At 39.1% G+C, this 17,843-nt stretch overlaps 1 protein-coding gene across 5 annotated transcripts in view; it reads left to right on the top strand.

Annotated features, from left to right (window-relative positions):
* PPP4R3A (protein phosphatase 4 regulatory subunit 3A) overlaps nucleotides 1-12,024 on the top strand; it is a 55,470-nt gene extending 43,446 nt beyond the window's left edge. For all 5 annotated transcript variants that reach the window (XM_055097950.2, XM_055097949.2, XM_034938023.3 and 2 more), the window contains exons 12-16: nucleotides 4,151-4,320; nucleotides 6,762-6,904; nucleotides 7,395-7,585; nucleotides 8,027-8,253; nucleotides 10,771-12,024. In XM_055097950.2, the coding sequence (XP_054953925.1) occupies nucleotides 4,151-4,320; nucleotides 6,762-6,904; nucleotides 7,395-7,585; nucleotides 8,027-8,253; nucleotides 10,771-10,881 (842 nt within the window). In that variant the 3' untranslated portion in view covers nucleotides 10,882-12,024. The remainder of the gene's footprint in view (nucleotides 1-4,150; nucleotides 4,321-6,761; nucleotides 6,905-7,394; nucleotides 7,586-8,026; nucleotides 8,254-10,770) is intronic.
* Nucleotides 12,025-17,843: the final 5,819 nt, after the last annotated feature.

Raw genomic sequence — 17,843 nt, 5'->3', positions numbered from 1 at the left:
TATATTTTATAAAAGCAACATTACTTTCTTTTAAAATTCATTAAACTTCCTATCAGGGCAACATTATATTCATTTTTCTCATATACTATCACAGAAAAAGTGAGAACACCAAGGCCAAGTTTAGAGGGGGAGTTTATAGCTCTTTGACTTGTTCTTTTATGTTGACAATAGAGTTTTGTTCAAGTGTGGAAAAGGGGATTTGAGAGCAGAATGGAAAAACTGAATAAATGAATAAATTGTTTTATTTTACCAAACATATTAAACACAACTATATTTCATTGATTCAAGAAATGTACACTTTTACACATTATCTCTGAAATCAAGATGAGTCTTACAATTAACCCATTTATGCCTAGTCTTGCATTATTGGAACGCTAAGCTTGTGGGAGTTATTTATATCCTGCTTAAGGTCAACACCAAGGTCTGATTTTTTTTTTTTTTTTTTTACAGAAAAAAATTTGCAACATCTAGCATGAATGGGTTAATGGCATGTCACTATAATTGGTAGCTTAGTCAGTGGCATCTTAGATTTGATTACTATCTTATATCTGGTGTACTAGGAAAATGAAGATGGTTATGACCTGGACTTGGCCATCAATGGAATCAGTTCATTAGGAGGAGGGAGTCATGTGAAAATCAAAATGCAACAGTAATAAGCACTATATTGAGGTGTGTTTGGATGCATAGTGGAAATAATTCATTATAATTTAATGAGGCAGATGAAAAATTTCACACAATTGGTAACTTGAGTTGTGTCTTGGTCATGAGAGAGTATTGCATTCTTGGTTGAATACATAGTTAAGTTGTTAAGTGGGTAAAAAAAAAAATTGTGGCATGTGGACAAAGTATACTTGGTCTTTTTTTTCTTTTTTCCTTTTTTTTTTTTTTTTTTGAGACGGAGTCTCACTCTGTCGCCTTGGCTGGAGTGCAGTGGCACGATCTCGGCTCACTGCACCTCCACCTCCTGGGTTCAAGCAATTCTCCTGCCTCAGCCTCCTGAGTAGCTGGGATTACAGGAGCGCACCACTACGCCCAGCTAATTTTTGTATTTTAGTAGAGATGGGGTTTCACCATGTTGGTCAGGCTGGTCTCAAATTCTTGACCTCGTGATCCGCCTGCCTCGGCCTCCCAACGTGCTGGGATTCAGGCGTGAGCCATGGCGCCCAGCCTACTTGGTCATTTTTAAAGAGAGTCAGGACAATGCAGCTAAAAGCAAAGGACTTTTCTTTAGTTCAGTTCATCATTTCATTATTTTGCTTGCAGTATTGCAAAGAAAATTTCTCATAATCTAATGAGAACTTTGGAGAGAATCTTTTAAGTAAATGAAAGTTTATGGTTGGAAACTAAATATGTTAGCAAAATCTTAGTTATGTTTCATTGTTGATATTTTCCAAACTGAGTCAGGTTATCATTAAACCTAACTCTTTGAAAGGACCTCTTGGTGTACCTCTCTTCCCAGGGTTGAGGATATATAAGTATCTTCCTAACAAAGATGCCTGTCATTAGGAACAAGCTTTTTAGAACTGGCTTTGTAGTATGCAATAGGAGTTTTTACCAAAGATATCTAAGAACTAAAATAAATTTGAGGAAATTTAAGATACTTGTGGTTCTTCTGAAAAAAAGTGTACATTGAAGTATTAGGTATAATATTTTTTTAAAGGAGGGTTTATTGATATTTAAGTTTAGGTGCACATATATAAATGCAGACAGTAATGAGCAATTAAATGTAACAGTTTGGGGATTTAGGGAGCTTTTAATTTTTTTATATTTGCTGCTGCTTAATTATTATACTTTGTCATCTTTAAAGACAACTAGTTAAGTATGTAGGTGTGTCTAGCAATCGTTTCTAAACTCGGTCTTTATAGGCTAGATATCAGATCTATCAATTTCCTTGGCCTTATTAAGTTCCTTGGAGCTTATACTGTAGCCCTTTAGCTCATGCTTTTATGTTGTTTGAGGGTGTTTTGTTGTTCTTGTTAAAAACATGGAAATCTTAAAAAGGAATGAAATAAAGCTTTATTATAGAGGCATTTATTCAATTATCATTAGTTACAAGGTAAAAAGTCACAAATTTATTACATGAAATTCACGTTTTATAAAGTACAGATAAATAATGTTTTTTAGAGATGATTGAAACTAAGCACAAGAGGTTCCTGGAAATGTTAATGAAGGTTAGAGATGTGAGTGGAAGCAGAATGTGCTTTACATTGAAAATCCAATGGCAGTGCCAACTTGGCCTATCCTAAAAGCTTTCTCCACTCTACTTTGAGTGACTTGACTTCCTAGATCTTACTGGTAAAATTTTGAAAGCAGCTTTTTACTCAACAGCAAAGAATAGTGGTTGGATATTTTTGATGCAGGTTTCTTTTAAGGGATGGATTTGAGTGGTAATAATACAAAGTTCTTGATATAAAATGTAAGAGCAAATGGAAATAAGGACCACAACAAAAAGACCACTAGAACCTCCTTCTATCTACCCCAGCAGTTTCTGGATAGAAGTGCTCTGGAAGAAGTGCAGTGGTGCCATCTACATTCCCTTGTCTTAGTGAATTTCAGGAAAGGAGTTTTTCACTCACCTAGGAACTACAGTCAGACAAGAGGGTGTGTGTGTGTGTGTGTGTGTGTGTGTGTGTTATGGTAGGACACAAGTCTCCACAAAGCCCGCAAAGTTGGAGTACAAATTCTTAAAATAGTAATACTCCTGCCTTAATTATTACAAGTTTAAAATGTGGTCTATTAGCATGAGCTCTAAAGTACTGATTTTTATTCCTAACAAATGGAAATGCCTCAGTAAGTTCCTTTGTCAAATAACCTTAAAAATACAAACTGAAAATATTGTTTTGGGAAAATAAACCCTTGTTAGGCTTTGACTTATCACACAGAAAGATGCCTCTTAGTGTTTAAAATGTCTTAGTTCACCATGAGTATGTTTTTAAAAATATTCAGTAGTTTAAAAAATAAAATGCAATTATTATTCTATAAACTATTTAGAAACTCCCTGCCCAGAGTGTTTCTTAAGAAAGATACACTCTTAAATAAGTTGCATTGTTAAGGCAGTTAATAATCAACTGTACCTAATTGGGCATTCACTTGTGGACCTCTTTTCTGCCAACTAAAGAAAAATTGAGCTGCTTTACTCCTCTGCCTTCCCACCCAGAAACCGTGTCAGCATGGTTGCCTGGCTACCTGCTCATGAAGGACTTGATTAATAGCAAATTGGCAATTTAACGAGCCACTTCCATGATCTCCAAAGAAACCAAAATACAAACACAATATTTAATCTTGCCAACCGAAGACGATGTGACTGCATGAAGTGAGTATGCTTTTTTGCACTGTTTACAATAACTGGGGCATTAACTTACTGATAATTCCATTTAGGTAAAGAGGGCTTTGTTGAAGTCTAGCTGTCTGAGTATATTTGTGTCTTGATGAATGGTGACTTAAGTAACTCCCCATACCTCAAGATGTAAATATACCTTTTAATCTGTAAGTTAAAGCCTAATTATGAAAATGAAAACTAGAAAAAAATTAAAAAGCATACTCGCTACAATAAGCATAGAGGACCACATTTTAAATAACATCCTCTAAATTTATTTTTAAACTATGGCAAGGCAAATTTTGGGTCATGCAGATTTTTGTGGGTTGATGGCCTTTCTACAGCCACATCCACAAATAAATAAAATTCCATGAACTACAATGCAAAATAATAAGAGTGTCCAAAAATATTGAAGATCAAATTATACAGTGGATTGCCCTAATAAAACACTGGTTTTTTCTATTAAGGTGGATATAAAAGGTCATGTTGAATTTTTTCATCTTAAGTAGTGTGATAGGTTCCTTCGTTTGTCTTAGCTCTTATTTTAGATGTAAATTACATTTTGGTCATTAGTAACTGGTTTATTTTCAGGATTTTTCTGGCTTTCTAAGACTTGTGTTCTATGATGACATATACTACTTTTAGAAGACATTTTTCTGATAACATTTTCATAATCCTTATCTTTAGGTTCACAGTTCCGGAAGTGCAAACATCATAAATAATTATTGATATGTGTTAAACAGTTTTTTTTGGTTTGATGGTTATTTTTGTTTGGTAAGTCTAAAGTATGGAAGAGTGGTATGTGATTTAAACAACCATGCCTCTGTGTTTCAGGTGCCCTTCGTTTTAAAAGAAAGATTATTGGATTAAAAGATGAGTTTTACAACCGCTACATAATGAAAAGTTTTTTGTTTGAACCAGTAGTGAAAGCATTTCTCAACAATGGATCCCGCTACAATCTGATGAACTCTGCCATAATAGAGATGTTTGAATTTATTAGAGTGGTAGGTTCTGTATTTTTAATTAGAATTTTCGTTTTAATTGTTTGAGAAAATTGAATATGCATTACCTAGTATTTTGGCTTGAGATTATAATATTTGGAGAGATTTAAAAAAAAAAAAAAGTACCAAAAGCCTGTGAGAGATTTGATTCAAGCTACATCTTACCTCTCAGCAGCTACAAATCTGTTATAGCAGGGGTCCTCAACCCCTTGGCCGTGGACCAGTCCATAGCCTGTTAGGAACCAGGCTGCACAGCAGGAGGTAAGCTGCTGGCAAGCAGGCATTATTACTGCCTGAGCTCTACCTCCTATCAGATCAGCAGCAGCATTATATTCTCCTAGGAGCATGAACCCTTTGGCTAACTGTGAGGTGGAACAATTTCATCCTGAAACCGTGCTCCCCCACTCCCACCCCAGTTGGTGGAAAAATTGTCTTTCATGAAACCAAAAAGGTTAGGGACTGCTGCTTTGTAGGATGGTCACAGTAATCATTTTAAGAAAGCAAAACTACACTTGACAGATAAGCATTTGAATGTGTTTTTCTTAACTTACACATTTCTAAAGACCAATTTCATAATACTCTTTATTCTCTAGTAATGTAATAAGCTAGTGGTTCTCATTGATGCTGTGCAAATTTATCTAGCATGGCTTTTTGTTTTGTTTGTTTCTTAGAGACAGGGTTTTGCTATGTTGCCCAGCTGGGCTCAAACGATCCTCCCACCTTAGCCTCACAAGTAATTGAGACTGGAGGTGCATACCACAGTACCTGGATGTCGTGCTTTTTTAAAAGCTGGGATAAAATAATATAAAACATTAAACTTGCTATTTTAACCATTTTAAAGTAAACATTCACATTGTTGGCAGCCATCACCATTATTCGTCTCCAGAACTTTTCTGTAACATGCTTTTTTTGGGGGGTGAGGGAGGGGGGTGGGGACAGAGTCTCACTCTGTCACCCAGGCTGAAGTGCAGTGGCATGATCTCGACTCACTGCGCCTTCTACCTCCCAGGTTCATGCGATTCTTCTGCCTCAGCCTCTAGAGTAGCTGGGATTACAGACATGTGCCACCATACCCGACTAATTTTTGTATTTTTAGTAGAGATAGGGTCTCACTATTGGCCAGGCAGGTCTCAACATCCTGACCTCAGGTGATCTGCCCACCTTGGCCTCCCAAACTGCTGGGATTACAGGCATGAGCCTCTTCACCCGGCCTGTGACATGCTTTTAAAATACGCATGGCTGTTGTGTGTTCTCTCTTGTAAGTGGGAACTAAACTTTGAGTACACATGGAAATAAAGAAGGGAACAACAACAGATACCAGAGCCACTTGAGGGTAGAGAGTAGGAGAAGGTGGGGATTGAAAAACTACCTATTGGGTACTGTGCTTACTACCTGGGTGATGAAATAAGCTATACACCAAACCCCTGTGACACGCAGTTTACCCATATAACAAATACGCACATGGACCCCCTGAACCTAAAATAAAAATTAATTAATAAAACATATATGTCCATGGCCAGGGATAGTGGCTTATGCCTGTAATCCCAGCACTTTGGCAGGCCAAAGTGGGAGGATTGCTTTAGGCCAGGAGTTAGAGACTAGCTTGGGCAACATATCAAGACCCCATCTCTACAAAAATTTTTTGTTAAAACTTAGCCCCGTATGGTGGTGCATGCCGATAGTCCTAGCTGCTCAGGAGGCTGAAGTGGGAGGATTGCTTGAGCCCAGGAGTTCAAGCCTGCGGTGAGCTATAATCATACCACTATATCTCAACCTAGGTGCCAGAACGAGACCCCATCTCTAAAAAATACACATACCCAGCCCGCACATCAGAATCAGAATCACCTAGGGCAAGACCTGGGCATTTACTTTGTAAAGACCCATAGATAGCTGGGTGCAGTGGCTCGCACCTGTAATCCCAGCACTTTGGGAGGCCGAGGCAGGCGGATCACCTGAGGTCGGGAGTTCGAGACCAGCCTGACCAACATGGAGACACCCCATCTCTACTAAAAATACAAAATTAGCCAGGTGTGGTGGTGCATCAGCCTGACCAACATGGAGACACCCCATCTCTACTAAAAATACAAAATTAGCCAGGCGTGGTGGTGCATGCATGTAATCCCAGCTACTCTGGAGGCTGAGGCAGGAGAATCGCTTAAATCCAGGAGGCAGAGGTTGCAGTGAGCCGAGATCACGCCATTGCACTCCAGCCTGGGCAGTAAGAGCAAAACTCCATCTCAAAAAAAAAAGACCCATAGATAAATTGGGGACTACTATAGTAGCCAGTGTACGTTATTCCCATTTTTTATTGTTTGGTTATCTCTAAGATTATGTAGTTTTATTAAATTAAGCTATTTTTGGTGGGTACGAATTGATTAAATTAAGCCTCATCTTGCTAAAATGACATTTTCCTATCATTTTTTCATTACTATTCTTTTCTGTAGGAAGATATAAAATCATTAACTGCTCATGTAATTGAAAATTACTGGAAAGCACTGGAAGATGTAGATTATGTACAGACATTTAAAGGATTAAAACTGAGATTTGAACAACAAAGAGAAAGGCAAGATAATCCCAAACTCGACAGGTAAATTACCATATATTTAAACCTATTCGTTCAGCATCAAGTCGTATGGTAGTGGCTTTATTGTTTATTTGATATTATTTGGCTTGATAAGGAACAGGGAAATCAGCAGATAGCAAATAGAAATTGTAGCTTCCTGTAAGGGTCAGCATAAATGTTTCCCTGAAGATTAGGCTGGTTATTAGTATAATACCTCAGGCATGTATCAGGCTAGATAAGGGGAAAAAAAAAAAGACCAAACAGTGGAAGTGAGGCTTCATGTGTTCAAAATAAAATGAGGATTATATTACTTGCTTTGAATTTACAAGTTACTAAGGTTACAAATTATTATTTAAAATTTTGTACATTAATCTAAATACCTAGATTTACATTGATATTTTAATATTTGTAAATTTCATGTTAATTCCCTATGTTAACAAGTTTAATAAGTCATCTGTAACAGTACAATTAAGTCCATATATGATTGTATTTACTCTTTCTTCTCTACTCATAGTATGCGTTCCATTTTGAGGAATCACAGATATCGAAGAGATGCCAGAACACTAGAAGATGAAGAAGAGATGTGGTTTAACACAGATGAAGATGACATGGAAGATGGAGAAGCTGTAGTGTCTCCATCTGACAAAACTAAAAATGATGATGATATTATGGATCCAATAAGTAAATTCATGGAAAGGAAGAAATGTATGTTGAAAAAAAAAGGGCAAGAGAAAATTAAGGCTTTCTTACTCTAGATTTATTCTTATTTCTTGACAAAATGATTATTTGCTTGGAATGTGTGATGGCATAGGGTTTAAAGACTCCATTGCTTTATGGGATGTGACTGAATAGCAGTGTTGTGTAGGCATAGACTTAAGTTTTCTTAATTTGAGTTGAATAAGGAATATACTATTTCAGGAAGGGTAGGGATACTAAATATGATTCTGAAGGTTTCACTTCTTCTCTGGGGTAAGATCCAATGAATGGAATTGTGGTTAGTATTTTGGTAAGCTTCTTTTATAAATTGAACTTCAATGTTTCTACCCAGCGTAGTAAGCTAGTTAAATGTGTTTTAGTGTTACCTCATTTGGGGAAATTTAAAAAAGAAGTATGGGGGACGACTATTGACAGTATTCTCATTTTTAGTAAAAGAAAGTGAGGAAAAGGAAGTGCTTCTGAAAACAAATCTTTCTGGACGGCAGAGCCCAAGTTTCAAGCTTTCCCTGTCCAGTGGAACGAAGACTAACCTCACCAGCCAGTCATCTACAACAAATCTGCCTGGTTCTCCGGGATCACCTGGATCCCCAGGATCTCCAGGCTCTCCTGGATCCGTACCTAAAAATACGTCTCAGACGGCAGCTATTACTACAAAGGTACATTTTTGACTCCTATTTTGCCCCCTTTTTTCCCAATTGAAGCTTTCTCAACAATAATTTTGACTAAGATTCCCTTTGGTTACTGCCACCTAGAACTGATTTAACATCCCTGAACTAGAGGATGAGTCCCCCCCACCGCTTGAACTTATATAAAGGTTGAGAAATTTCTGAAAGTTTTTTTTATGACCAATGCAAGTCTGAATATAGTGTGAATTCTCACTTGGGTATTTTGGATTTTAGAACTGAAACTTCAAATTTGTATGTCAAAACATTTACAGAAATGTTCAAGGTTTTCAGTTATTCTTGAATAAATTTTCCTAACTAATACCCAGATAAAGCCTTTGTGGGGAAATGATAATCTAAATATCTGGATACTTCTAACTTTACTTTGCCAGTTAAGGTTTGTTAAGAAAACTAAACATCTACTATCACTAACATTTCATATAAGAAAGGAACAAGGGCTGGGCACGGTGGCTCACGCCTGTAATCCCAGCACTTCGGGAGGCTGAGGCGGGCAGGTCACGAGGTCAGGAGATCGAGACCATCCTGGCTAACGTGGTGAAACCCTGTTTCTACTAAAAATACAAAAATTAGCCAGGCGTGGTGGCGGGCACCTGTAGTGCCAGCTACTCTGGAGGCTGAGGCAGGAGAATGGCATGAACCTGGGAGGCGGAGCTTGCAGTGAGCCGAGATCACTACTGCAACAGCGAGACTCCATCTCAAAAAAAAAAAAAAAAAAAAAAAAAGGAACAAAATCTTAAGAAAAAATGTAGAAAACATGCAATCTCAGAATAAAACCAGTTTTGGGGGCTCCTTATGCCAACCACCCTTTTCTTTTGAGACATAATATATTGATTATTGGGCTAGCAGACTAGCAGTTAAAAGACTGGCATTTGGGAATCACTGATCTAAATCAGACACGTAATGCCCATTCAGTCTTTTTTTTTTCTGGCGTGAGCTGGAGACTCCTGACGGCTAAGAAGTGAATCTGAGACACGCTGAAATGAAGAGGCAGGCTTGAGAGCAGAGCAGTGTGAATTTTTCCCTTAGCATCGAAATAAAGCAAGCGGCAGCCGGGCGCAGTGGCTTACACCTGTAATCCCAGTGCTTTGGGAGGTCCAGGCGGGTGGATCACGAGGTCAGGAGATCCGAGACCATCCTGGCTAATACGGTGAAACCCCGTCTCTACTAAAAATACAAAAACATTAGCCGCGTGTGGTGGCGGGCGCCTGTAGTCTCAGCTACTCAGGAGGCTGAGGCAGGCGAATGGTGTGATCCGGGGAGGAGCTTCCAGGGAGCTGAGATGGCGCCACTGCACTCCAGCCTGGGCGACAGAGTGAGACTCCATCTCAAAAAATAAATAAATAAAGCAAGCGGCAGTGGTTTCTGGTGAAGGAGCAGGGCTAAAAGGAAACCCAGATGAAATGATGAGGAAGAGTCAGGGTAGAACTGCTTTCCTAACCTCTAATAAATAGAAAAAGCCTGTCTCCCCTCATTTCTGGTGGTCTCTTTATCCGCTGCAGTTTTCATTTTGGTACTTTTTTTTGACAGAGTCTCAGTCTGTCACCCAGGCTGGAGTGCAGTGGCGTGATCTTAGCTCACTGCAATCTCCACCTTCCAGATTAAAGCGATTCTTGTGCCTCAGCCTCCCGAGTAGCTGGGATTGCAGATGTGCACCACCACACCTGGCTAATTTTTGTAATTTTATTAGAGACAGGGTTTCACTATGTTAATTAACAGGCCAGGCTGGTCTCAAACTCCTGTCCTCATGTGATCCCTCCGCCTCAGCCTCCCAAAGTGCTGGAATTACAGGCACGGGCCACCATGCTCAGCCTCATTTTTATACTATTTTAGACTTTATGTTTAAAACAATTTTAATATGCTATTAAGTCTTGAAACAAACATTTTTCATTCATTTTCTAACTCCTGGGTAATTTGCTAGGATTAAACTACTTAAATTTTTTTGCTTTAGTTTGGGTGCAGTGGCTCATGCCTGTAATCCCAGCACTTTGGGAGTCCAAGGTAGGTGGATCGCCTGAGGTCAGGAGTTCAAGACCAGGCTGGCCAACATGACAAAACCCTGTCTCTAGTAAAAATACAAAAATTACCCAGGCGTGGTGGCGGGCGCCTGTAATCCCAGCTACTCGGGAGGCTGATGCAGGGAGAATTGCTCGAACCCGGGAGGTGGAGGTTGCAGTGAGCCGAGATTGCACCATTGCACTCCAGCCTGGGTGACATAGCGAGACTCCGACTTGGAAAAAAAAAATTTTTTTTGCTTTAATTCTAATTAACTCAAAGTTTTCCCTTATTGTAAAAAAGTATGCATGTTTATTACAGGAAATTTAGAAAATATGTAAACATAATGAATGAATTGAAGTTTAACACAGTCCCACCACCCAGAAATAACCACCGTTACTATGTTGGTAGGATCTATTTTCTTTCTCCAGCCAGAAAACACCAGTGTTTTTATATGTTTTGTTTTCTGTTCTTTAAATAATCCTTATTTCTTAACAGGGAGGCCTCGTGGGTCTGGTAGATTATCCTGATGATGATGAAGATGATGATGAGGATGAAGATAAGGAAGATACGTTACCATTGTCAAAGAAAGCAAAATTTGATTCATAATAATGGCAACGGCCTAGGATCAGTACCTGTTGAAAAAAACTGGTTCTCCACCCCTCCCCCATATAAAATCCACAACAAAGCGCAGTGGTCTCTTGTGAATGACTGACACAGATCAGCCTCTTACACTTGACTTCTGCTCATCAAGTGCCAATTCAATGGAGCAGGAGGAGGGGATATCATACATTTAGGGGAAAGACTTAAGCCTTTGAGCTCTCCAGCTTGGACCACACATTGCCCTTTTCTCAGGGAAGGAAATGGAAACAAAAAGCCAACAGGGCAGGGGTTTTGTAAGTGGAACTCTGGATTGACTGGTCAGTTGCTACAATCAGAATATGCTTTCTTGGACCATGTTTGAGACTCAGAAGAATGGGCCTTTCTGCCATAATTCTTCACTAGTCAAGAATGCCAGCAGTTTCTTTGTATAAAGAGACCTGCCTTTAAAATCATACATTCTGAACATTTTAGTCAAGCTACAACAGGTTTGGAAAACCTCTGTGGGGGAGGGGCGAGTATAAAGTTTTCCTCTTTTTTAACTGTTCCCTTTGCCCTTCAAACTGCAGATTTTTTTTTTTTTTAAGTGGGGACTTCTCCCTACTTGATTAAAGATTGAGTGGAATTCTAGATGTGGTCATTTGTGTCATAATTTTTTTGTTTTATTTTGTTTTTGATTTTTTTTTTCCTCCCCTGAGTGTATGCTTAGTTGTTGAGTATATATATTTGGGACCATTAAAACTTTTTTTGATGTAATATAACCTAACGTTGTGCTGGTACCTGTTTTACCATGTGTAATTTTTGTTCTACATCACAGTTCTTAATTTGTTTAGAGTTTTATGAAAGATGGTATAGTTTTTATTGACAAAAGCAAAGTAATCTTACAACTATGTGCATACAAAAGCAATACTATTTTGTGACTAAATATTTTATATTAAAATTTACATCAGCAACTGTCTTGAGAATTCAGGGAAATAGAATGGAATTTAAAACTTCAACAGTTTTGTTAAATCTAGAAACATGAAATTAGTATTCCAAAGAGATTCTGAAATTTCTTTTCTTGGGGAAATGACGGTACATTAAATCAAAATTGAGGATGGATGATTTAAAAACATTTGACTTTTGAATAATAAAAAGAAAAGTGAAGAGTAAGAGAAATTGTATTAGTTGTATGTTTCTTGTTTTTGTTTTTAACTACTCCCTTTGGAATACCAGTTTGACTTGTAAGTGGTGGTTTCTAAATAAATACCTGGCCAGAGGACCATCACCTGTCACCTTATTAAAACAGTATTTTTAAATAGGTTCTTTTTGTTGTCTTAGATGTGATCAAATTATTTCAAGGAAAATGAAAATAATTCTACTTACCCTCAGTTTTTAAAGTGAAGAGTTTAGAACTTAAGAATATATTTTCAAATGTGAATAAAACTTCATATCCAGGAAAGGGTGCTATTTTAAGTATCACATACTTTAAGAGTATCTAGCAAACGCTGTGTGCTTCTCTGTCTTGTTTATTCCTCAGTAAATTACAATGGTGGTACCAAAAACAAGACTATACTGCATAGTTGGATAGAAAACCAGAAAGTGTCAACTTGCTACAGTCATTAAAAGTTTTATTATTGGCTGATAATTTTTTTTAACAACAAAAACTTTGGGTGCTTAATTATGAGATTATATCTCACTAGAGTATAGATCTAATTAGGAGGCACAAGTTTTGGCTATTAATAATTGAAGTTAATCAACTTATCTTGCAAATAAAGAGAAGAAAAACTCTTAGGATCTAAGCCAATTATATTATGTCTTCCTTTTTTACCTAGAAAGCCCCATGCCAAGTAATGTTTCTGCCTTAAACATACAATTTAAAACTGACCTTTCTGGATGATTCTTGAAACACTTGTCTTGGTATTCTGCAGGTTCTTAGATTGAGGGAAGAACTTGCATCACTTGATTTCATTTTGTGGTCCAGTATATTAACTGCTGGCCTTCCACAGTTAAGAGATGACTTTTCATCGATGGACTTTTGTGTTCCCTTAGTTATTAGTGATTATGGTTACTGAAATAGAAACCTGACACAAGTGTTCCTAAAACAGAAGGAGAAATGAGGTTAGAAATAGCTTGTCATCTTATGAAGGAATACTGTTAGAAATTGCTAGAAATACAACACTACACACAGTTCCATTGACTCAAAAGTCCATACTTTGTTTCACTCTTTCACCCAGTCTGGAGTGCAGTGGTATGACCATGGCTCACTGCAGTCTTGACCTCCCAGACTCAACTGATCCTCCTCCCTCAGCCTCTCAAGTAGCTGGGACCAAAGGGACACCACCATGCCTAGCTAATTGGTTATTTTTTGTAGAGACGGGATCTCCCTATGTTGTCCTGGTCTCAAGTGGTCCTCCTGCCTTGGCCTCCCAAAGTGCTGTGATTACAGGTGTGAGCCATCATGCCTGACCAAAAGTCCAAACCCTTAATCAAAGATACTATCTTGGTAACTGACATGAATGTAGTTAAAAATTATTTCCCACCTTAACGATACCAATTGGTTCTTTCGGTCATTTTGCAGTGTTTAAAATGAAAACATTTTCACCTCCCAGAGTGAACTCAACAGTTTCTGAAAAAGATTGATAATTATTGCAGGAAACACCTTGACAGCTTTTTAATAGAATGATGTGTCTTGTTTTTCTGCCCAATTATACTCAGATCTTGCATCTGATTTTTCCCAGAACTCCAATTTGCAAGTCAATCTTTTTGAATTTGGAAATGCAGGGGAGGCATGGAGCAGGGGAAAACATTCCCTACTATTTGTTCTTAATTAACAATTGGTCATTGTAAAGGCTGCAAGATTAGAATGGCAACAAGTTTAAACTGGAAGATTTAAGTGGAAATTTTTTCAGGTTGTCAGCAGATTTCTGGTATTTAACCGTAAATAACTGCTAAAACAGCATTGTCAGAGTTCCTTTTGGAGGAAAAATTAGGCCTTCAAAATTCTTTTATTCAGATTATATTAACTTTTTCTGACAATGTTATTTCAAGAAAGATTATAGACATTTTTATGTATGGACTATTATCTACCATTACACTGGGGCTTTGAGAGCATATGAGGAAATGAGAGTCATCAGTATATTGTGATTCCCAATGCTAATTCAGTTTTTATTTCTTCAGCCTTAATATCTTATTTTGGCTTTGTAGAACGATGAATCTGAAAGAAAACTGTAGAGATCCTGTTTTCAGCTGAGTATGTTAACGCTGGAGTCAAATGTCTCATTTCTTCAAATAGTTCTTGTTGGAGACAACGTTCCTTGACCCTTTTCAGTCTCCTGGATAAAAGGTTCTTCCATGTACTCAGAGGAAATAGTGGTTACTTCAACATGAGGCCAGATGGGCTTTTGTTTTATTTAATTTCCTCTGCCTCCTACCATTTCAAAGAAAGAAAGTGCTCTGGTATAAGTAACATCCTACCTGCAGGTTTATTGGATCCTTTTTCGTTCTCTCTTATTTGACGCTGAGGCAGCATTAGCTACCAACCACTGTTTTTTTGATATCTTTGTCTTGGTTTCTGCACATGTGTTTTAACTTTTTTTTTTTTTTTTTTTTTTTTTTTGGAGATGCCTCTGTTGCCCAGGCTGGAGTGCAGTGGGGCGAGCACAGCTCACTGCAGCCTTGACCTCCTGGATTCAAGCAATCCTCTTGTCTCAGCCTCCCGAGTAGCTGGAACTAGTTATGTGACACCACGTCTGGCTGATTTTTGTATTTTTTTGTAAAGACTGGTTTTCACTGTGTTGCCCAGAGTGGTGGTGATGATAAGAGACAGGGTCTCGCTCTGTTGCCAAGGCTGGAGTGCAGTGGCACAATCATCACTCATTACAGCCTTGAACTGGCCTCAAGCAATCCTCCTGCCTCAGCCTCTCTAATAGCCAGGACTCTCTAGTAGCTGGGACTACAGGTGCATGCCACCATGGGTTTTGTTTGTTTGTTTTAAGAGATGGGATCTCACTATGTTGCCCAGGCCAGTCTCAAATTTGACGTCTCCATTCTCTACCCCTTCAATGCTGGAATTCATTAGGTTTCCACCTTTGTGCACTCAACTTCCCAAGCTCTGACCAGACCACATTTCTTGTTAGGTCCTTGACACAATCATGCTGTGCTCTAAAGGATCTGCCCTTACCTGCACTGTGCCCCTTTTCTTGACTGCTCTTTTCTCTGCCTTGACTGCTGATGAACTTAAATTCTTTCAACATTCAAAAGTGATCCCCTGATACCCCCACTCATTTCTCGAAGGAAGGGGCTATATCCTTTTCAACTTTGTATCCCTAGCATATAGCATGATACTGAGCCCACAGGCAGATTTTGGGTAATCTGAGTAAATGAAGGAAAGACTGAATAATGTGCACACAGAATACAGACTAGGAAAGCAGCTGATGCTCTTAAAACAGTCAAGAGTTTGACTTATTCTTGACCACAAAATTTCCTATCCTTTGTACCCATGAGCCTTAGGGTAATTCTTTTTTCTTTTGTTAATGAACTGCAGCTAGAAAGAGACCTTAGGGTAATTCTAAAAGCCCAAAATACCCCCTTGGCATAACATTTGTTGAATCAACAATTCCTACAATCCTGCTTCTTTAAGCTTTCCTGGTTTATTCATCTCTGCCCCAGCACCTCTAACTCCTTAGCTCAGCGTTCATTTTGGTCATAGGTCTTTACCCCTAAGTAGGACTTTCATCACCAGACCTAGTATGAGCTGGTTGGTTCCTCAATACCCGGGCCACAGGCCAGCAGCAGTCCATGGTTAGGAACTGGGCCACACCACAAGATGTGAGCAGCAGGCAAACGAGCAGAGCTGTATATTTACAGTCACTCCCTATTGCTTGCATTACCACCTGAGCTCCACCTGTCAGATCAGCAGTGGCATTAGATTCTTACAGGACCGCAAACCCTATTGTGAACTGCACATGCAAGGCATCTGTCACTGTCTCCCATCACCCCCAGATGGGATGGTCTGGTTGCAGGAAAATAAGCTTGGGGCTCCCACTCATTCTACATTATGGTGAGCTGTATAATTATCTCATATATTACAATGCAATAATAGAAATAAAGTGCACAATAAATGTAAGTGCACTTGAATCATCCCAAAACCATCCCCCCACCCACCCTGGTCTGTGAAAAAATTGTCTTCTATGAAACCAGTCCCTGGTGCCAAAAAGGTTGGGGAACCACTGCTCTAAAGGAAGGTGAGGAAATAATAATACTTTATTAACCAACCTCCAAGATAATTCTGATTGGCTTAAACTGTGAGAGGTAAAAATCTCTCCAAAACTAAGAGCCCAGAAATATTTGGCCTTTGGAATGTTTAGGGTGGCTTTCAACAAAGGTAGAGAATGAAGAATTAGTGAAAACCTTTCACCCAAAACCCCCAATTCAAGCCCTTCAAGGGCCTACTTTGGAAGACTGGAATGGGATAGGGGTTGGGGTGCAAAATAGAAGAGGCTAAATCAGCACTCAGGAAATCCCACAATATGTGTTCCATGCTTGTATATTGATTGATAAATTGATTCTAAGAACGCTTTTCCTGGTAAGGCAGCAGTGAAAAGTGGACAAAATGGAATAGCAAGAGCATAGAAAGGCCTGGGTTTAAATTCTTACTCTGCTAATAAGATCTTAGGCAAGCTCCTTTAGCCTTGGTTTTCTCATTTGTGATAGGAATAATATCCACAAAACAACATGAGGGCTGTGGAATATATGTATATATAAAACAGCTATCCCAATGGTAGGTACTCAATAAGTAGTAGCTATTTAATATATATTAATATAGTCCAAACAAGTCTGTAAATTATCTACTTTTAGGAGTCATTCATAGTCTATGCAGTGGGAATTAATATATTGATTAAGATTATACATCCATAAATGGCTGAGTGAGGAACTTGGCAAATCTCTCCCCAAACAGCAACGTTAAAACAGCAAAATTGCCCAGGCACAGTGGCTCACACCTGTAATCCCAACACTTTGGGAGGCCAAGGCAAGAGAATTGCTTGAGCCCAGGAGTTTTGAGACCAGCCTGGGCAACATGGCAAAACCCTGTCTACAAAAAATACAAAAATTAGCCAGGCATGATGGTGTGCCTGTAGTCCCAGCTACTCTGGAGGCTGAGGTGGGAGGATCACTTGAGCGGGGGAGTTTAAGGCTGCAGACAGCCGTGATCTCACCACTGCACTCCAGCCTGGGTGACAGAGACCCTGTCTCAAAAAACAAAACAGCAAAATTGCCAAAACCAACCATTTCAGGACTCTAGAAATCAACCAAAGACATATAACAAATTAAGAAAACAATCTTGGTGGGCCGGACGCAGTGGCTCACACCTGTAATCCCAGCACTTGGGGAGGCCGAGGCAGGCAGCTCGCTTGAGCTCAGGAGTTCGAGACCAGCCTGGCCAACATGGTGAAACCCCACCTCTACAAAAAATACAAACATTAGCTGGGCATGGTGGCACATCCCTGTAGTTCCAGATACTCCGGAGGTTGAGGTAGGAGGATGACCTCAGCCCAGGGAGTCAAAGCTGCAACAAGCTGTAATCATGCCACTGCACTCCCACTTGGGTGACAGAGTGAGACCCTGTCTCAAAAAATAATAATCTTGGGTAAGAACAGTGGGAGTCTATCTAGAATTTTGGCCTGGGGCTACTCCCATCCCCCGAAGCCACCTTACTTCCCCACTCCCAATCCCTCAGCTCAACCAGCTGGGTAGTTCTACTAACCAGGATAGATTTCATTTGGAGTGGAGGGAAAAAACACACCCCTGGTTGTTCACAGAAGCAGTAGCTTCACCAAGAATAAAAAGAAGACTCAGATTATTAACGTCAGAAATAAAAGACACTTGGTTGGGACATTACTACCAACCTTGAAGGTTGGTAGTATGAATAATTGTATGCCAGTAATTAGATAACTCAGATGAAATGGACACATTCTTAGAGACAAACTTCT

This window comes from Pan paniscus, chromosome 15 (genome assembly GCF_029289425.2).
Source record: "Pan paniscus chromosome 15, NHGRI_mPanPan1-v2.0_pri, whole genome shotgun sequence".
In the NCBI taxonomy this organism is placed as follows: domain Eukaryota; kingdom Metazoa; phylum Chordata; class Mammalia; order Primates; family Hominidae; genus Pan; species Pan paniscus.
This window is presented reverse-complemented; position numbering and strand designations above follow the sequence as displayed.